Below are 24,676 nucleotides of genomic sequence, written 5' to 3'. Positions count from 1 at the left end.
CCTGCCAATGCAGGATTGTTCTCAATTGCGCGTTTGCTAGTGATTTTAAGGCCATGTCTACACTAAAGACCTTACAGCTGTACTGATGAAGCTGTGCTGCTGTAAGATCTCCCGTGTAGCTGCTGTATGCTGATGGGAGAGAGGTCTCCCATCCGCATAATTAAACCACCCCCAATGAGCGGTGGTAGCTGTGTGGTCAGGAGAGCATCTCGTGCCGACATAGCGCTGTCCACATTGGTGCTTCTGTCGGTGTAAATTATGTCACTCAAAGGTATGTTTTTTTCACACCCCTGGGTTACATAAGTTACACTACCAAAAGTGCTAGTGCTGGACATAGCCAGGATCTAGCTTTAAAGGTCTAAAGAAATGATGAAAAGCAACTGTTTTTTTAAAAAGTATGTGGGTGCGATGAGGACTAAAAAACCTGGCCTACCATTACAAACCAGACTTTCTGGTAAAAGAGGAAGAAGGACTAACAAGCATCTAAACTCTGAGTTGTTGTAGCCGGAAAGGCAAACAAAAATAAACCAGTTACACATTCATTGAAGGACTGGCAAAAGTCCTGTCACCATAGCAACCCCCTCAATGGGCCTGCTTTGCTTGCACAAGCTTTCTCGCCTATCCCAGCCCCAAATTGCTGAATAGGAGGAGCTTTGCTTTGTCCATTCCTGATTTATAACTTGTTGAGAGCTAAGGGGAGGGGAGGGTGAGCCATCTCTGCTGCACGCTGACTGCCTGAGTTGCAATTACACTTACAAATGTCTTCTGTGCTGCATGGTGGCGGCATTCTGGCTCTTAAATTCCTTTGGCTGTTTGTGTTAGTAGAAGCAACTACCAGAACCTATTATGTTGGGATTGTGGAGGAGAACTGGGACTATGCACCAACTGGGAAGAATCTGATTACAGGACAAAGCCTCACAGAAGATGAGTAAGTCCCTCAGGTTTCTGGTAAATCAGATCTCTATTGATGTCTCAAAAGAAAAATCCTTAGGTCACCAGTATTGTAATAAAATGTCTTAAGTTTTTGCCGTCACTGGACTTAGTTAAAAAAAAAGGTTTTGCATGTGTGGCTGCACTATGCATTGGATATGATATTCAAATCATTGGAGAGACTCCCACTGACTTGAATGGGAGTTGGGATCAGGTCTCTGGTGTCGTCTAAAATGACTTCTGTCCCTTATTACCAATACAATAGTGGTGCAGGAACTGGGTACTTCCTGTACCGTTTGTTGAAGGGTGAATTACAGGTGTTCATAGTTCTCAAAAAGTATAAAAAGTTTTTGTGTTGCAGCTTTGCATTACAAGGATTCATGTGGGAAATCAGATACCTCTCTGAGTGCTGGCCCAAGGTAACATCACAGTTCTGTCACCACTAAGCACAGCTTTTCACAATGAAAATTGAAGAGAATCTTTTGTAAACTGGTGAAGTGTAATTCAAAATGACCTTGACAAATTGGAAAATTGGTTTGAAATCAATAAGGACAAGTGCAAAGTACTGTCCTCGGGAAGGAAAAAAAGCAGATGCACAATTTAAAAAATGGGGAATAACTGATTAGGTGGTAGAACTGCTTCTGCAAAGAATCTGGGGGGTATAGTGGATCACTAACTGAATGCGAGTCAACAATGTGATGCAGTTGCGCAGAAGGCTAATATAATTCTAAAGTGTATTAACAAGGGTGTTATAAGAAAGACACGAGAGGTAATTGTCTTGCTCTGCTTGGCACTGGTGAGGCTTCATCTGGAGTACTGTGTCCAGTTCTGGGCGTTACACTTCAGAAAAGATGTGGACAAACTGGAGAAATTGCAGAGGAGAGCAGCAAAAATGATAAAAGGTTAGAAAAGTTGAACTATGAAGAAAGGTTAAAAAACTGGGCATGTTTAATCTTGAGAAAAGAAAACTGAGTTGAAACAGTCTTCAAATATGTTACAGGTTGTTATAAAGAGGACTGATCAATTGTTCTCCATGTCCACTGAAAGTAGTACGAGAGGTAATGGGCATAATCCACAGCAAGGGAGACAGGTTAGATATTAGGAAAAACTTTAACTTATGAGTATTTAAATTCTGGAATAAGGTTCCAAAGGAGGTTGTGAAATCCCCATTATTGGAAGGTTTTAAGAACGTTTTGGACAAACATTTGTCAGGGATGGTCTTAGCCCTGCCTCACATTCCTTCCAGCTCTACATTTTTATTAGTCTATGTGGAACCATAGGAGTTAGAGATGGGAAAGACGTATTTAAGATTCAAATACATGGGATGAGCAGAGGATGGTCCATACAAATATACTTGTCACAGGGTACCCTACTCACCACAGATATGGTGCTTTCACCTCGCCCTTCTGGGAAATGGCTCACCAAGTCAACACCCCTTCTTGCAGTTGCATGCTATCCCTTTTTCTCTGTCTCTTTGCGGGCAGCCCCTCTTTCACTCCAGGAGCTGCTGCAGCCTCTTCATGCCTCAGCACTCTGGCCTGGTCACTATTCTGGTTTCCCATTTGCGGGGTGAACATATCAAGGTTCTTGCTTCTCTGGCACTGTTCTGATGGTGCCACTTCCCCAGTGGACAGTAGGGGAACCCGGGCCCACCCACTACTCAAGGTTCCAGTCCAGGCACCCTGTACTTGGCAACTGTGCCTCCTCAGCCCTTGTTGCTTCATCCCTGGACTCCTTCCTACAGCTTCTGGTTTCCTCCACTTCTCTGGGTGTAGCAGCTCAAACTCCCTCCTCCTGGAAAGTAACTATAGGCTACTCTCCCTGGCCCCAACACATCTTCCTTCTCCCAGAGAGTGACAGCAAACAACTTCCCTGCAACCCTCCATACTGTTGCCAGCCTCCTTGCTTTGTAGAAGCCATGCCTGTCCTTATGCAGGAGAGCTTCTCTCTAATTAGCTTCCTCCAGACCAAAGCTCCCTGGTTTGTAGCCTAATCAGCTGATTGGGCCCACCTGGCCCAATTCAGCTTTTGCAGGGCCAGTGTGGGGAGCACACCTCATCACAATACTGTATATTACACAGATAGGCCACAGTTCAGGGAGCCGCTAAGGTAGGTGCTTAAATTTAAGCATGAGTAGTCCCACTGAAGTTCATGTGTTTAAATTTATGGTATGTGCCTAAGTACCTTGCTGAACTGTGACCGTAGTATTGTGATGTGTATATTCTTCATACACACAGAGCTAAACTTGAGTCTCCATCCATTACACTCTATATAAGACCTCTAGAGGAGCAAGCATCCCTGTACCCCTGGGAATTGGCATACCTGCTCTTCTGAATGTTGGATATTTGAAGTTCAAATGGAGACATTTTAAAGCTTTCGTTTTATTAAGAAAATTAAGGAACCCTCCCCCACTCCAGAGAACAGGTGTGGGACTATGCACAGGGATGGGGGTAGGGCAGGGAGAAAATAGGATTCTGCTCAGGTGCAGGAGTCCACACTAGCAGAGCCTTGACACAGGTTCAGAACATTGTATTGTCATAGAAGTTAGAAAAGACCTATATGGCTATCTAGGCAATGCCAAGCCAATGCCAGATTGTTCCCTATAACCTAGTGTTGTAGTTCCTAGTGATATGTTCATGATAGTCTGAAAAGTCTCAAGTAATGCAAGAAAAATATTTTTTGAAATAATTTTATGCAATTTTACAGATAATTACCATAAAAGTACCAAAAATGTAATATTAACAAGTGCACAAATGGACTTCTCACTTTCTGTTTAAGTGTGGATGTGATGGTTATGGAAAAGGAGTGAAGAAAAGGCATAACATTCTATAACCACTATTTCTGGTAAAAGAGGGATGACTAACAAATGGAGTTGTTCAAACTTGTGAAGAAAATGTTGTGCAAATTCATTCACACTCCCAGAAATCTCTTCATTTTGCAGAACTTTGTAAAACAGTAATTTGACTGCAAAACTATAAAACTACATGTTTTCAAACAGCAAACAACTTCACTGAAAAGTGGACTCTTTTTCATGCAGAAAATGACTGATATGGTAGACAGAAAAAATAAAAGTTCTGGGGTGATAGGACAGAAAATCGTCTCATGTTCCTGTGAGCATTTTGGGTAAACAGGACCAGTTTTGATTTAGCAACAAAATGCTCAGATCTTGAGTACTTAGAACTGTATTGAAACTATTTCACCCCACTCTGCTAATCGACATCCAAAATTAAGAAACACGAGGTTGTTTTCTGCTAGTTTCACAAGAGCTTTGCATGTGCAAACCCACTGTTGATTGTCTGTTACACCTCCTCCTTCTGTGGCTGATTCGTAAACAATCTGAGTCTGCTATAATAGTGAGGCAAGAAACATCTGTCTTTTTGCTCAAGCAGGGTAGGGGGGAGGGAGGGTTGTGCTCTTAGTTCAGGAGATCCCAGGTTTTAGTACCTAGAGAGTCATCAAGAGTGTCATTACACATACATAGACTGCATGGTGGTGATGGTCTGTTCTCAGCATGTGAATATATTTCTGATTTTTGTTATATGGAAAGAAGTAGGGTGGCCAAAGGTTTCACTGGGAAGACGACAGCAGTATTTGTGCTACATATTGGAATTTCTCACCTCTCTGCTCAAGATAGCAGGGTCACTTCCCTGCTCTCATTCCTAAGATGGAAGACCTCCTGTGAAAGGAATTTAACTTCAGATGGGGTGCAGATATTTATAAATCTCCCATACACCAGGAAGAGTTTGTATCTGTCCTGCAGAATGTAATGTTAATGGTATTTTTGCTGTCCACCCTTTGGACTCTCTGAATACTAAATTGTGCAGTTTGCTGTTTGGACCAGGATGTCCATTCATGCACAGCACTCCCTAAATTTGGTTGCATGTACTTTAAAGTCATTGATATTAATTCACATACTTATTTCATACACAGATAAACTTTTTGTTACAGATTTCAAGTTAACTCCGCTTATTTTTATAGTCTAATTTTTACAGGACATTAATTGCTAAGTGTAATTGTTAAATCTTTTAAATAAGAAATTGACTGCTGAAGGTATTCAATCATGCAAGATAATCTAGTTCTATGAAACCTTTGCATTCATTCAGTTCCATGTGACAGGGACAACAGGGCAGTATTCTTTGAAAGGCTGCGTTCTGCAAATAATAATGCTTACTGCTTACTGCATAGTACTTTTCATTTCCAAATCTTGCCTGATTAATTCTCACAACATCTCTCTGATGTAAGTAAGTATTATTACCCCAACTTTACTGATGGGGAATATAAGACATAGATGAGGCAACCTAAACTGGTTGTCTTTAAAGGGGCCAGTGCACACAAATTAGGGAATGTTCCTTTTGAAGCTAGCTAGTCTTCAAAACTGGCCTGAATTCTCATCCAGCGTAGCCCTAAGAACATAAGAATTGCCATACTGGGTCAAACCAATGGTCCATCTAGCCCAGTATCATTTTTGTTGCTTTTCTCTGGACCTTTTCCATTTCTAACATATCTTTTTTGAGATAGGGTATCTGAATTACATGTACTATTCAAGGTGTGGGCGTACCATAGATTTATATAGTGAAATTATTATATTTACTGTCTTATTATCTATCCATTTCCTAATGGTTCCCAACATTCTGTTAGGGTTATTTGACTGCCATTGCACATTGAGTGAATGTTTTCAGAGAATTATCCATAATGACCAAGATGTCTTTCTTGAGTGATAACAATTTAGTCCCCACCTTTTATATGTATAGTTGGGATTATGTTTTCCAATGTGCATTACTTTGCATTTATCAATATTGAATTTCATCTGCCATTTTGTTGCCCAGTCATCTATTTTTGTGAAATCCCTTTGTAACTCTTCGCAGTCTGCTTTGGACTTAACTATCTTGAGTAATTTTGTATCATCTGCAAACTTTACTCCTTGCTGTCTACCCATTTTTCTAGATCATTTATGAATATGTTGAACAGCACTGGTCCCAGTACAGATCCCGGGGGGACATTGCTGTTTACTTCTCTCCATTCTGAAAAGTGACCATTTACCCGTACCCGTTGTTTCAGTCTTTTAACCAGTTACTGACAGATGAGAGGACCTTCCCACTTATCCCATGATTGCTTACTTTACTTAAGAGCCTTTGGTGAGGGACCTTGTCAAAGGCTTTCTGAAAGTCCAAGTACACTATATCCACTATCTATCACCTTTGTCCAAATGTTTGTTGACCCCCTCAAAGAATTCTAATAGACTGGTGAGCCATGATTTCCCTTTACGCAAGCCATGTGACTCTTCCCCAACAAATCATATTCACCTGTGTATCTGATAATTCTGTTCTTTACTATAGTTTCACCCAGTTTGCCTGGTACTGAAGTTAGGCTTACTGGCCTGTAATTGCCAGGGTCGCCTCTGGAGCCTTTAAAAAAAATTGGCATCACATTAGCTATCCTCCAGTCATCTGTTACAGAAGCCAACTTAAGTGATAGGTTACATATCACAGTTAGTAGTTCTGCAATTTCATATCTGAGTTCCTTCAGAATTCTTGAGTGAATACCATCTAGATCTGGTGACTTATTATTGTTTAATTTATCAATTTGTCTAAAACTTCCTATTGACACTTCAGTCTGGGACAGTTCCTCAGATTTGTCACCTAAAAAAAGAATAGCTCAGGTGCGGGAATCTCCCTCACATCCTCTGGAAAGAATTCATTTAGCTTCTCTGCAAGGGCTTTGTCTTTCTTGAGTGTTCCTTTTGTTACCTGCAAAAATTGAGAACACCCTGCCTGTATCCTACTGAGGGCTCAAGGCATGACCTGCTTAATTTAGATACCTTCATCCTTTCCCTGGCCATTGGGTTAAGTTTGTCTATATATTGGGAGTGGTGAGCATAACAGATTTGCTTGGCATATGTAATCTGTGTGTGTTGTTAATAAATAGATGTTTAGAGCACAGTTGTGTAAGGCTCTTTCACTGGGAAAAGATGCTCCAGACCCATGGTGCCCTGAGCCCTTAGTATGGAAATGCTCCACTTAGGGCTAAATCAAGACTGGGCTCTGAGGCACTGCACGAGTAGAGGATCCCAGAGCTCGGGTTTCAGTCCGAGCCCAAACATCTACATGGCAATTTTTAGCCACATAGGCCCGAGCCCTGCAACCCCGAGTCAGCTGGCCTGGGCCATCTGTGGCCATACTGTGGGTCTTTTATCCCTGTGTAGATATACCCTTAGCAAGGGTAGGACCCCAGCAAGGGATAGGACGTGAATGGGGCCCAGATGACTGTGCTAGGCATAGCTCAGGATACACCTGCTCCCTTCAGTGCCAACGTAGGCATTATACCTTTGAAAGAAAAAATACCTCCGGGCATTGGTTCTTCAGTGATACTCCTCCCCATCCTCAGTGTGCCTCAGGATAAGGCTTAGCTGATTATGAAGTGTCCTGATCCATCCTAGTTAATTCTACAGCTCATAAATCTTTTAAATCTCTGCTGAGTTGTGACTGTGTTTAGGTGTTAACTGAGGTGAAATCTAGTCCCTCACAGCAGGCCACCAGAACTGTGGGCAAGTCCTGCCCTCAGCTACATCCAGCCACACCAAGGGGCATCATTCATTACCACAGCATTGTGAAATGCACCGACTGGTTGATCCTACCCAGCTAAATGAAGACAATAGATTCATCAGAGATGCTAAACTAATAGCTACATCTTTAGGTGGCCAAATGAGCCACTTGCATCACCAAAATGATCACTGTGGCACGGGTCAGCATCAGCTGGGTGTCAGAAGGACAAGGTGAAATCTGCTGCCCAGTGAAGTCAATGCGTGTTTTGCAATTGACTTCAGTAGAGTCAGAACTTTACCTCAGGAGTGTAACCACTATAACCACACTCAACCAGCAACAAACTGGGGTTTCTCCTAAGTTTTATGAACTCCCCCAGCCCCAAATGTATTAATATGTGGCGGGAAAGTGCTAAATGTTTTTGAACCTTGTTAAAGACACCACTATCCCCATTTGTTTTGATGCTGTGTGATGTTAGGCCTTGTCTATGCTGGAGTTTTGCCCCCTTCTGGTTCCGGTCTCCTAGCAGTAGCTATGGCACAGAGGTTGCGCTGGTGGCTGCTGGCATTTTAACCACTGTAACAGAGAGAAGTGCTTTGAGCAGGGTTACACGAGATACAGGATAAAATGACAGTGGCAGACTGCAGCACTGTCTACTCTAATGCTAATTCCGTAGCTACCTTAAGTCATTAAGGTGTGGGGAATTTTAAGGAAACAAAGCCTAGTATAGACATAACCATAGAGTAAGTGAAAGATGTATGGGAGGGCAGGGAAAGCATAGGAAATAGAAAATTAAAGTGTGGAAGCCCTGACACATCGTACAGATTTGTGGAGAAAACCCTGAAAATGGTCGTTGTTAAAAGAAGACTAAGGTTCAGCCTTCAGGACGCTAGTAGTATGGTGGCCATTAAAAATCCACATTTACATACAATTACCACTCAGTTGTATGTAGATACTGCAGTTAATCTCTAGTCTACCTACAGGGATAAACTCAAACAACCCCTGTCTGGTAACTATTGGCAAATAGTGTCATGATGGCAGCAAATCTTGACAATGATTAGGCTGTTGTTGTGCAGATTTGTCATGCTGACCAATATGGTCTCATTGTTTACTCCTACTTCCCCATCTGTCTGTATGCATCCACTGTCTCTTGTCTTATACTTAGATTGTAAGGTTCTTTGTTCTGTATTTGTACATCACCTAGCACAATGGGATCTTGATCCATGATGGGACTCCAAGGTGCTACAGTAATACAACTAATATATAATAATGAGAAATGTTGATGTTTCAACGGAGATCACTGTAACTTCAAGTGGCAGCATAAACTCAAAGGGCCATTGGAATTGCACCAGAGAGGAATCTTACTCCAAATCTCTGAAGCTATTGTGTTTATACTGGGCTAGTCCTGTTCCTGCCATGTTCAAGGTCTCTTTCTGTGTTTTAGGGTTTTCTATATCACCCTTCACTGTGATAGCTAAAATGAACAGCATAACTGAAATCCAGACCATTTTTGCTACAATAAAAGTTGCCATTTATATAAGAAAAATGCTAACAAATTTAGGTTCTCATTCTGAGCATTTGCATACTCAAAAGTCCCATTTGCATCATTGGAAATTATTGGCACACATGGAATACGTGGATTTTTAACCCCATGTTAATGCCTGATTAATACATATCAGTACTGTTGCAGTTGTTTCACTATGAGCTAACTGATGGTTCCTCTACTGCGACTGTGAAACTTTCAAATCTTAAATCAAGTATTATGTCTCTTAAGATCAAAGGCAACATAAATATAATTTATTGTGACAATCATTGGCAAAATACTCTTCATGATCGATGGGGGAAATAGATGTAGACATTCCATGTAACTCATGAACATTTATGGTATGATCTGATTATTAGCATGGTTAGTCTTATGTCCTTAAGGTGGAATATGCGTTGCTATAGCATTTTATTCTACAATCCCCTTTTGGAATTAATGTATCAACTATAGGATTTATTACAGGGCAATGGCAAGCTGAAATTAAATCAGTAATAACTCTAAAGAACTGCAGTGTGTTCCCTTCTCATAAACTACTTGAAGTTACACTCTCATCCACATGTGTAAAGAAAAGTCACCTGCTGGGGCTGAAGAATTGCTAGAAATGGTAAATTGGGAAAATGAAATCAGGGATGGCCTAAGGATTTGGATGGAGCCCAAGCTGCCAGAGTCTGAATGAGGCCTCGAGGGCCTGATTTAGCAAGGCATTTAAGAATATGCATAACTTTAAATAGGTAAATCAACCTGTTGAAGTCAATGGGACTACTAGGGGCTGTCAGTTGCCAAGCAAACACCTGAGCAGGCAAAAAGGAGAGGCTATCAGAGGAGTTCCTGAGGTGTTTGCAGGAGGGACTGTAGAATTCTTTTCTACAAGGAGTATAGGAATTTTTTGCTACTGGGACAGCTCTACATACCCAACAAGGGATTGCCAATGATGGAGCATTATCATGATCTGCAATGCATGTGCCATGTTGTGGTCCTGCCTGAAGACAGAGATGTCCTTTGCAAAAAGTGTGAATTGATGGCTGTATTGGAGGAAAAGATTCAAAGTCTGGAAAGGCAGCTAGTTGAGCCTGTTTAGCCTTACAGATCCAAAAGAGCTTTTGGACAGCCAGATTCAGGCAGCACCACTGCAGACCTACCTGTAGAACAAATTAATTTCCAAGAAACAGAAGAGAGTGGAAAACAAAGAGGAGGATTAGCTGTTTGTGATCAAGCAAGGACAGAGAAGCAGAAGACATTTTACACAGCCAGAAGCAGAAGCTGATGAAAGATGAAGAAAGAGGACTAGGTGAAATTCAATTTCTGGCACTTGGTCCAATAGCTGCAAAGAATATATTGGAAGAGTCAGTTGAAGGGATCTCCATAGGACACACCTGAGTATGGATGCTCAACCCAGCTGTTGAAGATGTCAGGCATACTCAGATGAAAACCATGACCTTCAACAACCTGAAGGGAGGTTTCAGGGAGGATGGCGCTAAGCTGTTCTCAGTGGTGGCAGATGACAGAACAAGGAGCAATGGTCTCAAGTTGCAGTGGAGGGGGTCTAAGTTGGATATTAGGAAAAACATTTTCACTAGGAGGATGGTGAAGCACTGGAATGGGTTACCTAGGGCAGTGGTTCTTAACCTTTCCAAACTACTGTACCCCTGAAGCCTGAGTCCCACCCCCACGGGGCTGAGGCATGTAACTTAGTTTCATGGCGCCCCTGTGGCTCCAGGCAATTGCCTTTCTTGCCACCCCCAATACCAGCGACCCCTCTAAAACTGTCACAACCCCCAGGTTGAGAAACACTGACCTAGGGAGATGGTGGAATCTCCATCCTTAGAAGTTTTTAAGGCCCGGCTTGACAAAGCCCTGGCTGGGATGGTTTAGTTGGGGTTGATTCTGCTTTGAGCAAGAGTTTGGACTAGATGACTTCCTGAGGTCCCTTCCACCCTAACATTCTATGATTCTATGACTTTCCAAAGAAGACAGACAAACTCACTAAGGACTTGATTTAAGGAGAGTGGCAAAACATTCTGCAGGGGCTAGAAGGCCAGCAGGATGGTCTGCTGTCTTCCTTCAGACAAAGGTCATTGAAAAACAGGATGGGACGAATGACACTGCCTCAGAAGACACTTCATGGAGCATTGAAAGCATCCAGAGACTTAGAAAGGAAAGGAAAGTTCAGGTGATCTTGTGTGAGAGCAGATAGACAGTAAGAAGATACCGGATGTAAATTGTTGGCAAAGTACATGGTGTAAAATAAAGGAGTTTGGTTTTATGGAACATTGGTCTGCCTATGGGGAAAGGAGGATGTATGACTTGGACTATCCTCATCTAAATAGAAAGGGAATCAATCTTCTGGGTAGCAGACCATCTAGAGTAGCAAGGAGAGCTTTAAACCAGCGTCTACAGTAGAAGTGCTAAGGAGGATAACACAGTAGGTGCACTCAGACATAAAAGTCCTACTCAGGGTAACATGAATGTAAAGAATCAAGGCATCAAGGGATGTAAAGAGAAGAAATTCTTCAGTTGTCTATATGCCAATGCTAGGAGCCTGGGTAATAAACAAGAAGAATTAGAAATTACCGACACCTGTCAGTTTAAAATACACAGATATTTAGCAATGGCACTGTGACCCGTCCATGCCTAGGGTAGTCACCTGAAGATGCCAAGGTCAGGGCAGGCTGCAAAAGGAAAGCAGATTCTCCCAACACTGGTGAGTGACACTGAAGTCAGACTTCCAAACCAGCCACAAATAATGCTTCTGATTCCGCACACTGGTTATCAAGAACCTAAAATAAACATATACACAGCCCCCTTTACTGCATTTCAGTCTCTGGCTCCCAATCAGCCACTAGGTCAGTAAAGAGACCAGTTATTTAAACTCTATGCTCTTTACCAAAAAGGTTCTCCTGACCCCAAAGCATCAGCCACAGTACCAGATCAATGTAAGTTTGGATCTTACCCAAAATACCACGCTGCCAGCCAATCCTTTAGTAACTAAAACTAAAGGTTTATTATAAAAAGAAAGAAACAAACCATAAGAGAAGTGTTAAATAATTAAAGCAATCAGACACATACAAATGATTTGAAAGTCCATATATATCAGGTTTCTAATAGAATTGTGGAGTTTGCAGGCTTGTATAGTCCCTCTGGCGTACATCCAGTACCTGGATGGGTCTCAGTCCTTTGATTCACAGCTTCAGTTGCAGATCAGTTGATCCAGAGGTAGCTGAAGGTTGAAGACTGATGACTGAAGACTGACTGAAGACAAAATGGATGTGTTGCAGCTGCCTTTTATGTCCTTTGGCCTTTGCCATGCTGCTTGTGGAAATTTACAGGAATAAGATGGAGTCCAGGGTCACATGAGTAAGTCATGGTGACTCATCAGGTATATCCCTGGCTTCTCCCCCTGGGCCCTTGTACCTGTGAATTTCTTTAATGGGCCACTAAGCAGGCTAGTGCTGGAGTCATCCTGTCTGGGGTGTCGCCCAGAAACATAGCACAAGTCGAGATACAGACCTATCAAACATATCCATAGCTTCCATTACCCATATAACACATGAACATAAACATTATCATTTTACTTAGCACATTATAGCCTTTATAATGGTACCTGACGTGGCATATCTCATATGAATTATTATGATTTTGATGTATTGATGTTAAATAATATAATAAATGCCCTCCCCCAATCCAGCCAGCGTCATAGGCACAGCCAAGACTTCCTCAGCAGCAGGCTGCTTCTACTTTGCAACTGGGCTGCACCGCTAGGGCAGGGCCAATACCTGTTCCTCTGCCCCCCACCCCCTCAGGTTTTCAGGGTGGGAGAAGGCACGTGTGATGGTCTGTGGGGGTGGAGCCAGCACTTGGCCCAGAGACTGCTGGGAGTGGAAATCGGCACATCCACAGCGGATGTTCACACTGACCCACGGGCTGGGTGGCCCTCTGAGGTGAGTCGGGGGGTGGAGGTGGTGCTCCCTCCTCACCCCACATGGGCACAAGATGGGGGCACCATTAAGGATCTTCCATAAATGTCAAATCAGATGAAGGAACAGGTGAGCAGCTCTTTAGACATCTATGTATAACGTGTAGAAAGAAACATTATACCATTGTGGGAGATTTAGTCTGTGGGTCATATGCTGGAGGTCTCATGCTCATAGACTAGTTTCAATGAAAAATCTGTTGTCAGTAGGGTTAAGGATACTAAAATGGAGTTCTTTAAATATAATAGGAACAAACGAAATCTTAGCAATGATATAGGTTTGATACTAGTCAAAGATGATAAAATTATCAATCAGGATGCAGAAAAGGCAGAAGTATTCACCAAATACTTCTGTTCTGTATTTGAAAAGAAGAAGGATGATGTATTCCTATCTTACAGTGATAGTGAAATACTTTCTATTCCATCAGTAACTATGGAGAAAGTTAAAATAGCAACTATTAAACATATTGAAATTTGTAGGACCAGATAACTTTTACCCATGATTACTAAAAGGTTGGTTAACGAGCACTCTGAACCATGAATGATGATTTTTATCAAATCATGGAACACTGGGGAAGTTCCCGAGGACTGGAAAAAAGCTAATGTTGTTCCAGTATTTTATAAGGGGTAAATAGGATGACCTGGAAACCATAGGCCAGTTATCTGAGCATAGACGATAGGTTTTCAAACTGTGTGGAGTGCCCCCCTAGGGGGACGTGGAGGAACACTCGGGAGGGGATTAGGCAATGGGCTTTCTTCCCCTCTGGCCCTTTTGCCAAAGGGGGAATTGAGAGGTGAGCTGCTGACTACACAGAAACCCTTAAATGGCCAGACCTCAAGCAGTCTTGTTTGGCTTACTTGTGCTGAAGGCCATCCTTGATAGTATGCATAGGAGGGAACTCCTACTGCTGCACAGGAGGGAACTTTTGTCAATTTATTAGTGTAGGACCTGACTCTCCAGCCTTTATTCTGCTTTAGTAGCTCTGTGGCTTGTCCTGTTGAGTTCAGTGGAACCACTTGCATGAGTAGTAAGCACCAACTTTTGCATAACTTTAGAAGGGTATTTTCGTCTTTAAACTATTTTTCCCTCCATGCTATAGACATGCGAGTGGGTTTGTGAAGAGAGGAGCCCACAGGATAGGACGTATTTACAAGAAAGCTGTTTACAAACAGTTCACAGATGGTACCTACACAAAGGAGATCCCCAAGCCATCCTGGCTGGGATTCCTTGGTCCAGTCATGAAGGCTCAAGAAGAGGATGTCTTTGTTGTTCACTTAAAGAATTTTGCTTTCCGTCCTTATTCGCTGCATCCACATGGTCTCTTCTACGACAAAGATTCTGAAGGTAAAAACCAGTTCTCAGTTTCACTCCACACCTGCCCCTTCTGCTCTCTCCTCCCTTATTCAGTTTTTCTCACTCTCCTTCCCCTCTCTTGTCCTTCTAGTTAGCTGATGTCCTCCGAAGTAATCCTAGCCTCACCTCCCCAAAAAGCTCTGTGATGCTAACCTGATGTTTGCCACCATCACATTATTCACTCTGTTTATGTTACACCCCTTCCCCCACCCTGTATCTGCCTTCAGCAATATTGTCTCCATATATTCCTGTCTGTCTGTATCCATTTGTTTATTTCTTATACTTAAATTGTAAGCTCTTTGGGGCAGGGACTGTCCTTTTGTTCTGTATTTGTACAGCACATAGCACAGTGGTCCATGACTAGGGCTCCTAGGTGCTACACTAATACAAATAAATAATAATAAAATAATAATAATAATAATAATTAATAATAATTTTGTTTTTTCTCATTTCTCTTTTTCTACCCCCTTCCTTTTTTGTAGTAAATATACTGGATAAGGGCCTGGTCCAGAGCTGATTGAAGTGAATGGTGTTCTTTTCATAGACCTTAATGAACTTTTTATCAGTTCCTAATGAACTGATGAGTATCATTAACCAGTAACTTCAAAAAGGAACATTCTCATTTATTATGTTTTTCATTTTTTAGGAAAATTAGTTTCTTCCTTCCTTGTTTGCTTTTCTTAGTAAAAATTTGAGACAGTCTAAATTCTCCTCTCTAGTCCACATGAGAGATCTTAGCTCCAATGATGTGTTCTCTCTACACATGCTCAGCTCCCATGGGCAAATGACTAAGCTTCTGTAGCTCTTTGTGGGGCTATAACATGTCACATCATGTCATTTGCACAGTGCAAGCGAGGAAGCATATTGATATAATGCTAGATGCTCAGAAAGCAAATTATATGCTGTGTGCATTTTCTCCTCACCCTACCATCATCATTTTCAACCATTTTAAAGCCAGCAGGGACAATTATGATCACCTAATCTGACCTCCTGCATAACACACGCCATAGAATATCACCCAGTAATCTCTGCATCAAGCTCAATGATTTGTGGTTGTACTACAGCCTGTCCCTTAGGAGAAGTACTGTATGTACTGCAGTGCCAGTGCAGGGACCTATCCCACCCCCACATCCTTATTTCCGGTGTCAGATATTTTTGTTTCTAATAGATAATTTGCAGGTGGGAGTTCTAAGTGGATAGCCTAGCCCTGCTGAAGTCAATGGAAACTTTGCCATTGCCTTCAGTTGTGTCAGGATTTCACCCCAAGTTTTTATTCTTCTCATACTGGTGCTTAAAGTAGTGCATATTTTGGGTCAGTTCCTCAATTGATGTAAATCAGTAATCCATTATTTTTAGTGGAGCTATGCCAGTTAAGTCAAAGGAGCTACAATAATATACACCAGCTGGGGGTATGCCTCTCCCCTAGTATCATCTAGCCATCTAAGTGTTGAGATTGAGGCCCCTCACGGGATTATCTGAATATACGTGGTTTCATTAGTACACAGATACTCATTCTGCATTAATATTAAATAAGGATTAAAATTCTAAATAAGCAAATAGAAAGTTTGAAAGGGTTTTCAAGGTTCCTTGGCTTCTCTAAAGATCCAAGGCATATTAAACTCTATAATTATGCATGTATTTAATCATTGCAACATCTGTGAGTATGTGCGCACTGCAATTGGGGGTGTGACTGCAGCACATGTAGACATATCCAGGCTAGGTTTGGTCTCGCTAGCTTACGTAACGCAGGCTATACAACCTTGCCCAAGACTCTGCGTATGTACTCAGGCAGCTAGCCTATGCTGCTGCGCTTCCTGCCATGGCTTCACTGCTGTTGTTACTTGAGCTAGCTACATGAAAGCAAGATTGACTATGTCTACACATGGTGCAGTCACACCTCTGATTGCAGGGAAGACATACTGTATGGAAAAATACATCTTGTTTGTGCATATGTCTGTGTGTCTGCCCACCATGTGTGCACGTACCACTGGACTGAATGCAATGGCCACCAGCTGTAAGGACTCACCCCCTAGTGGCTGCAGCCATTTCCTTCTCTGACACAATTGTGCATTTGCATGGCTTGCCACTCATTTATAACTGGAAGAAAATCATTCATATTGAGTATCACGGAAGTGTGTGAGAGCTCACCTGGCTTCTTTGGACAGTTCCAGTGAGAAACTGCAAGAGGAACTGAGATTAGCTACAGGCTGTTCCTGTATCACAGTGAACAGAGGAACAACGTGTGCAAAACTTGCATCACGAAACCCCCAAATCATGCCAGGTTCATCAAAAAGTTGTCTGAGTTTTGTGAACTTTTGAGCAAATATGGATAGAAATGGGCCTGAGTCAACCCCCCCCCCTCCCCCCAGCACCCCAAACTTTGGAAGTATTTGAATTCAAAACCCAATTCTGTAGCTAAATTTTGAAAATGGCCCCGTCTGTTGTGAGCGAATATACCCCTGTGTTCACATTCTACACCCTACTGTAATAATGTTTGTACAAGGTGTGCCATGTGAGATATCATTTAAAAACTCATCATTTGCTGATCAGTAATATCATGGCAAAATGCACAGAGCTGCATTATATATGTGAAGTTATAAACATAAGCTGAGATGACTAAAAGTATGTTTTCCAGATAAGTCTGGTGAGTGGCCAAACCAGTTTCTCAGAGACTGACAGCTCAGCCTGGTGTAAACAAGGCTGATGGACCATTACCTGTAAAGGACACTCTAGGTTACACAGCAGGGGTCACCCAGATACTTAGTAGTTTGGACTGTGCCTCGGTAGGTCACATCCGTATAAGAGCCTAGATCAAAACCCCAGCTCTAAATACCTTCCAAATTAAATGGCTGGGAATAGGATGTTCCTTGCTGCATATCGAAGAGATAGTTTGGGAGGCCAGCAATGTTGGACTCGGAGCATTCATCTGGATGTGGGAGTCAGATGCATGGGTCAGTCCTGCTGTCAGCTGAAGAGCAGCCGTCGCAGATGTCTCAGGTAGCCTGTGTGGATTTTTGTGCTAACAGTAGGTATAGCTAATAGCATGGAACTAGCCTGGAAGTAGAGTTTCTTTAGATGTATCTTTCTACATTGTGTATATCTCTTTTATCTTCTATTCCTTTACTCTTTGATTTGTAGAGGAAACCTCTCAAAACAGATCAGACATAAATCAATATTAGTCGGCCTGTGGAATGTGATGTCTTTTGTAAATTTTACTTACTAATATTGTGCGTTTTATTTTGGAGGTTATTCTCAGAACTGCTTCTTGATTTCTAAATGATTCTGTGTCTGCAATTGCTGCTGTCATTGGTCTGTTTGTGAAATAGTTTGTTAGGTTATTTCCAAAAATGTAACAACAAAAAGAAAAAATTCCAAACTTATTTAGGATAACCCGGTTTCCCAATATGTTTGGCCTTAAATTACCTTTTTCTTTTATATACTAGGAGCTCTCTACCCAGATGGAACAAGTGGCAAAAGCAAAGCAGATGATATTGTTGTTCCTGGTGGAAATTATACATATACATGGCCAGTGAAGAAAGAATATGCCCCCACTTCGGCAGACCCAACCTGCCTGACTTGGATTTACCATTCGCACATTGATACACCTCGAGATATCAGTTCTGGGTTAATCGGACCATTGCTGGTTTGTAAAAAAGGTACAGAACTGAAAATACTGATAAAGCCGCTCTGTATTAGCTTCTTAACAATCATTTTTGTTTATAGGTGTAAATGTTATGGGCTCGGTTGTGTCTGTACAGAGCTCATCGTAAGGAGCAGTTTATAGTTGTACCACTATAGGAGCACCCCAGGCTAAGAATTGTGGCACAGGGACAATTTCCTTGCTGCTTCTCTCTTGCTCTAGGGGACAGTAATTTGTGACCAGACTATACCTCCACAGACTCATAGACTCATAGACTCTAAAGTCAGAAGGGACCATCTAGTCTGACCTCCTGCACAACGCAGGCCACACAACTTCACCCACCCAACTCCTGTAATAGACTGAGTTACTGAAGTCCTCAAATAATGATTTAAAGACTTCAAGGTACAAAGAATCCACCAGCATGTGACCCATGCCCAATGCTAAAGAGGAAGCTGAAAACCCCCCAGGGCCTCTGCCAGTCTGCCCTGGTGGAAAATTCCTTCCCAACCCCAAATATGGTGATCAGCTAAACCCTGAACATGTGGGCAAGACTCACCAGCCAGACACTGGGAAAGAATTCTCTGCAGTAACTCAGAACCCACCCCATCTAACATCCCATCACAGGCCATTGAGCATATTTACCACCAGTAGTCAAAGATCAGTCAATTGCCAAATTAGGCTATCCCATCATACCATCCCCTCTATAAACTTATCAGGCTCATTCTTGAAGCCAGCTAGGTTTCTTGCCCTGACTGTTCCCCTTGGAAGGCAATTCCAAAACTTCACTCCTCTGATGGTTAGACACCTGCATCTAATTTCAAGTCTAAACTTCCTGATGGCCAGTTTATATCCAGTTGTTCTTGTGTCCACATTGGTGCTGAACTTAAATAACTCCTCTCCCTCCCTGCTACTTATCCCTCTGACGTATTTATAGACAGCACACATCTCCCCTCAGCCCCTTCTTTTGGTTTGGCTAAACAAGCCAAGCTCTTTGAGTGTCCTCTCATACGGCAGGTTTTCCATTCCGCGGATCATCCTAGTCTTCATCCCATCCTTCTCTGCACCTGTTCCAGTTTGAATTCATCTTTCTTAAACATAGGAGACCAGAACTGCACATGGTATTGCAGATGAGGTCTGACCAACACCTTGTATAACGGTACTAACACCTCTCTATCTCTACTGGGAATACCTCGCCTGATGCATCCTAGGATTGCATTAGCTTTTTTCATGGCCACATCACATTGGCAGCTCATAGTCATCCTGTGATCAACCAATACGCCCAGGTCCTTCTCATCCTCTGTCACTTCCAACTGAAGCGTCCCCAGCTTATAGCAAAAGTTCTTGTTATTAGTCCCTAGGTGCATGACCTTGCACTTTCCACCATTAAATTTCATCCTATTTCTATTACTGCAGTTTACAAGTTCATCCTTGTTGTATGATATCCCGGTCTTTCTCTGTATTAGCAATACCTCCCAACTTTGTGTCATCCACAAACTTTATTAGCACACTCCCACTTTTTGTGCCAAGGTCAGTAATAAAAAGGTTAAACAGGATTGGTCCCAAGACCGATCCCTGAGGAACTCTACTAGTAACCTCTCTCCAGCCTGACAGTTCACCTTTGAGTATGACCTTCAGTAGTCTCCCCTTTAACCAGTTCTTTATCCACGTTTCAATTTTCATATTAATCCCCATCTTTTCCAATGTAATTAATAATTCCCCATGTGGAACCGTATCAAATGCCATCCTGAAATCTAGATAAATTAGATTCACTGCATGCATTCCCTTTGTCTAAAAAATCTGTTATCTTCTCAAAAAAGGAGATCAGGTTAGTCTGGTACGATTTTACCTTTTGTAAAACCATGTTGTATTTTGTCCCAATTACTGTTAAACTTGCTGTCCTTAACTACTTTCTCTTTCAAAAATTTTTCCAACACCTTGCATACTACTGAAGTCAAACTAATAGGCCTGTAATTACCTGGATTACTTTATTTCCCTTTCTTAAAAATAGGAACTATGTTAGCAATTCCCCAGTCATACGGTACAACCTCTGAGTTTACAGATTCATTAAAAGTCCTTGCTAATGGGCTTGCAATTTCATGTGCCAGTTCCTTTAATATTCTTGGATGGAGATTATCTGGGCCCCCCAATTTAGGCCCATTAAGCAGTTGGAGTTTGGCTTCTACCTTGGATGTGGTAATTTCTACCTCCATATCCTCAATCCCATTATCCCCCCTGCCACTATCTCTAAGCTCTTCATTAGTCTCATTAAAAACTGAGGCAAAGTATTTGTTTAGATATTGGGCCATGCCTAAATTACCCTTACCTCCACTCCATCCTCAATTCTTAGTGGTCCCACTTCTGCTTTCTTTGTTTTCTTCCTATTTATATGGCCGTAGAACCTTTTACTGTTTGTTTTAATTCCCTTTGCAAGGTCCAACTCTGCTTGGCTTTTGGTGTTTCTCACTTTATCTCTACATGTTCTGACCTCCAACAGGTAGCTTTCCTTGCTGATCTCTCCCATCTTCCATTCCTTGTAGGCTTTCTGCTTTCTCTTAATCACCTGTCTGAGATGCTTGCTCATCCAGCTTGGTCTACAACTCTTGCCTATGAATTTTTTCCCCTTCTTTGGGATGCAGGTTTCAGATAGTTCCTGCAACTTTGACTTGAAGTAATTCCAAGCCTCCTCCACCTTTAGATCCATGAGTTCTTCAGTCCAGTCCATTTCTGTAACTAATTCCCTTAATTTTTTGAAGTTAGCCCTTTTGAAAAGTTAGCCCTTTTGAAATCAGATCTATTTTTGTTTATCCATCCATTTAGTTTGAACTGAATTAGCTCATGATCTTATTTCATTTTCCTCCTTCACAATCTTAAAATCAGGCGTGGAGATTACCCGGGCATCTCCCAACCATCTCCCCCAAACTCCTAGTTCAAAGCTCTCTTAATCAGTTGTGCCAACCTCCATCCTACAAGTCTATTTCCCTCCCTATTTAGGTGAAATCCATCCCAAGAGAACAGACCTCTGTCCATGAATGCCTCCCAGTGGCCATACATCCCAAAGCTCTCCTTATAGCACCACTGACTGAGCCATCTGTTGATCATCATAATCTTGTCACACCTTTGCCGTCCTCCTCTAAGGACAGGCAGAATCCCACTGAAGATCACCTGAGCCTCGATTTCCTTAAAAGTCTTCTCCAGCCTGGCATAGTCTCCCTTGATTCATTCCAGTGAGAATCTAGCCATATCATTTGTACCCACGTGAAGGACAATCAGTGGATTCTTTCCCTCTCCCGCTAGGATCCTCTTCAGCCTTGGGTCCACATCTCGTATCCTAGCACCAGGCAGACAGCACACTCTTCTGTTCTCTGGATCAGCTCTGGTTACAGGCCTGTCTGTTCTTCTCAGTAGGGAGTCCCCAGTCACATAGACCTGCCTTTTCCTGTTGATGGTGCAATTCTTCAGCCTATCCCCTGTTCTTTCTGGCTGCAAGTCCTCTTGTTTTCTGTTCTCCCTTGCAATCTTCTGCAACCCATCCTAGATCCTCCTGGAGCTCTTATCTGGTGGTATCTCCATTGGCTCATCCACTCTTTGTATAGGACTAGCTGCTCTTCTCTTCTTCCTTGCCCTCCCACCTTCAGTTACCGCTTGCTGTGCCCCTATTTCATTTTCCAGCTCCACAAACCTGTTCTTGATCTTTATTTCTCCTTCACTAGCTCGTCTTTTCCTCCGCCTGGTTCTTGTAGTCACATGCTTCCACTGGCCACTTTCCTCACCCAGCATTCTCCCCTCAGAGTTCTTTGGTTCTGCTTCCATCTGCAGGTCTGGGCTTTTCTCTTCAGCCTCCTCATGTGTTTACTTCATCATCTGCTCAAACCCCCTTCTAAACTCAACCATAGTTTCCACCTGCATCTCCAAGCCTCGGATCTTCTCTTCCATCAGCTCTATTAGGTGGCACTTCATACAAACAAAACGCTTTTGAGGTACCCCCTCCAGGATTATGTACATACCGCAGCTTCCACATCCAGTCATCTTCATTGTCTCTTCTATTGCTTGGGTCACTGCAGCTGCTGCCTCTGTATCTGTCATAGCCTTCCCACCTATGTATTGTCAGTGAGAGAAACATAAAAAACCAACAACCCCCTTCCCCCCCCCCCCAAAAACAAAAACAAAAACCACCCCACCAAAACAAAAACAAAATCCTTGCCTCAATCAGGATAGGGCTTTCATGGTGCACAGTGCATTGCAGATGAGCCCACACGTCAAAAAATGAGGACAAAAATAAATATTAAACAGCTGCCTCATTCACCGAGTTCCATCCAGTCTGCCGGCTGCAGGCTTTTTTGTATGGCATGTATCTTTATATGTTCAAGTGTGTCAAATCTTCAGTGTATGGGAATCTACTCTGTGCATCTGAAAGGATAACCTGGCCCATGTATTTTACATACAAAATGTATACCTCCCTTGGGCAATCTTTGTATTTCCTGAGGAAGAGGGAGACTTTGCTATGAAATGGGCTAACCTAATCTCAAATGCAGCCTGCATCATTTGAGTGCCTCAGACTCATTCTTCATAGGGGAGACTATGAAATCTTTCCATCTGCCTATGTATATGAAGCTGAATTAACATTCCCAGTATGGTCATTCAAATAATTATGCTGAAATTGGTCTGTAAAAATCCTGCAGCTTAACAAAGTACTTCAGAAATATTGTACATTCAGACTTACTGTAAGAGGACCCATGTTTAAATTTAATTAACTCTAAGTTTATTTTAATACTTTCCTGTTTGTTTGCTGTTTAGGAAGTTTAGATGACTCCTCGATACAAAGCACTGATGCTGCTAAAGGCTTTGCCCTGATGTATAGCATTGTAGATGAAAATCTCAGCTGGTACATTGATGCAAATATAAATACTTTCTGCTTAGACCCAACCACAGTTGACAAAAAGGATGAAAGTTTCAAGAACAGCAACAAAATGCATGGTGAGCAGCCACTATCGAGCACAACCTTATCCTGGAATAGTTACTAGATTGTTTTCATGTCTGTAATATATTGTTGTTTCTTATAACTGCCTTTTTGATGTCTTTCTTTTCTCTGTTAATTGGCAAGAAATGAAAGCATAGGTTGAGGCTGGGCCAGAATATTTAACCCATTGTACTTACAGAAAGCCTGTCCTCAAGTCTATAAGCAGCATGGGCTCAGGGCACAGGATCTGGAGGAAGGAAGCCTGACTCCTGTGCCCATCTCTACCACTGGCTTGCTATTTGAACTTTGGCAAATCGTTTAGCCCCTTGGTGCCTCAGTTTCCCCATCTGTACAAGAGAAATGATGAGAATGACCTTTCATAAAGCACTGTGAGATGTACTGCTGAAAAACACTACTTGAAGTGGCTAGTGTCAGAAGCTCTAAAGTGCTTTGCAAATAATGGGCCAGATCCTCAGCTGGTATCAATTGGCATTTTACTATTGCAGTCAGTGGAACTATAGCCCTTTGCGTCAGCTGAAGATCTGGTCTAATGAAATTAGCCTCATAGCTCCCTGCAATGTAGGTAGGTGGTAGTGTAGTCTCTTTACATGTGGAGGAGCTGAGCTAGAGAGAGATTAACATAACCATTTTCAAATGTGAGTGTCTACAGGTAGGCCCCTAAATCCATATTTACACACTGAAATAAATGGCCTGATGTTGAAGTTAATGGGAATGTGGAATCCCCATTACTGGAGGATTTAAAGAACAGGTTAGACAAACTCTTGTCAAGGATGGGCTAAATATACTTGGTCCTTTCTGAGCACAGGGGGATGGAGTAGATGATCGCTCAAGGTCCCATTCATAGACTCATAGACTCTAAGGTCAGAAGGGACTGATATGATCGTCTAATCTGACCTCCTGCATAACGAAGGCCAGAGAACCTCACCCACCCACTCCTGTAATAGACCCCCTGACCTATGACTGAGTTATTAAAGTCCTCAAATCATGGTTTAAAGACTTTAAGGTGCAGAGAATCCACCAGCAAGTGAGCCATGCCCCATGCTACAGAGGAAGATGAAAAACCCCCAGAGCCTTTGCCAATCTGCCCTGGGGGGAAATTCCTTCCCAACCCCAAATATAGCGATCAGTTAAACCCTGAACATGTGGGAAAGATTCACCAGCCAGACACCCAAGAAAGAATTCTCTGTAGTAACTCAAAACCCACCCATCAAACATCCCTTCACAGGCCATTGGCATATCTACCACCAGTAGTCAAAGATCAGTCAATTGCCAAATTAGGCTGTCCAATCATTCCATCCCCTCCATAAACTTATCAAACTCAGTGTTACATTTCTATTATTCTGTGATTTTCAAAGGTGCTGAGTATCCACAGCGTCCATTAACTTCAAAATCTGGCCATTTATTTAGATACTTAACTTCAGATTTCAGTGGAAACTTGGCCTAAGTGACTTCCCAAGATCACCCAGGCAGTTTGTAACCAGTAGGGATAGAATCCAGGCCTCTTGATGCCCAGGCCAGTGATCTAACTGCAGAGCTTTCCTTTCTCTTCCCCACCTGGAACTATTGTGACAATGTTTGCACTCTGGTTTTCAGTCATACATGGGGGGGGGGTGAAGCTTCCCCTGGAGGAGGCTAGCTCCTTGTCCCATCTCTTCCACCTGTGGCCCCGCCCACACTTCACCCCCATTCTGCTTCAGGTCCCATCCTGAGGCCCATCCCAGG

The 24,676-nt window shown here is 42.4% G+C and overlaps 1 protein-coding gene across 1 annotated transcript in view; it reads left to right on the top strand.

The window, feature by feature from the left end:
• Positions 1-758: 758 nt before the first annotated feature.
• HEPHL1 (hephaestin like 1) overlaps positions 759-24,676 on the top strand; it is a 62,562-nt gene continuing 38,644 nt past the window's right edge. Inside the window, exons 1-4 of the mRNA XM_067568183.1 lie at positions 759-928; positions 14,083-14,327; positions 17,780-17,992; positions 22,771-22,950. Of these exons, the coding sequence (XP_067424284.1) occupies positions 759-928; positions 14,083-14,327; positions 17,780-17,992; positions 22,771-22,950 (808 nt within the window). The remainder of the gene's footprint in view (positions 929-14,082; positions 14,328-17,779; positions 17,993-22,770; positions 22,951-24,676) is intronic.

The sequence above is a fragment of the Emydura macquarii genome, unplaced genomic scaffold, assembly GCF_026122565.2.
Source record: "Emydura macquarii macquarii isolate MOO-44397 ecotype Brisbane River unplaced genomic scaffold, CSIRO-AGI_Emac_v2 contig_318, whole genome shotgun sequence".
Classification (NCBI taxonomy): Eukaryota; Metazoa; Chordata; order Testudines; family Chelidae; genus Emydura; species Emydura macquarii.
The sequence above is the reverse complement of the archived record's forward strand: the minus strand, read 5'-3'. Positions and strand labels throughout refer to the sequence as shown.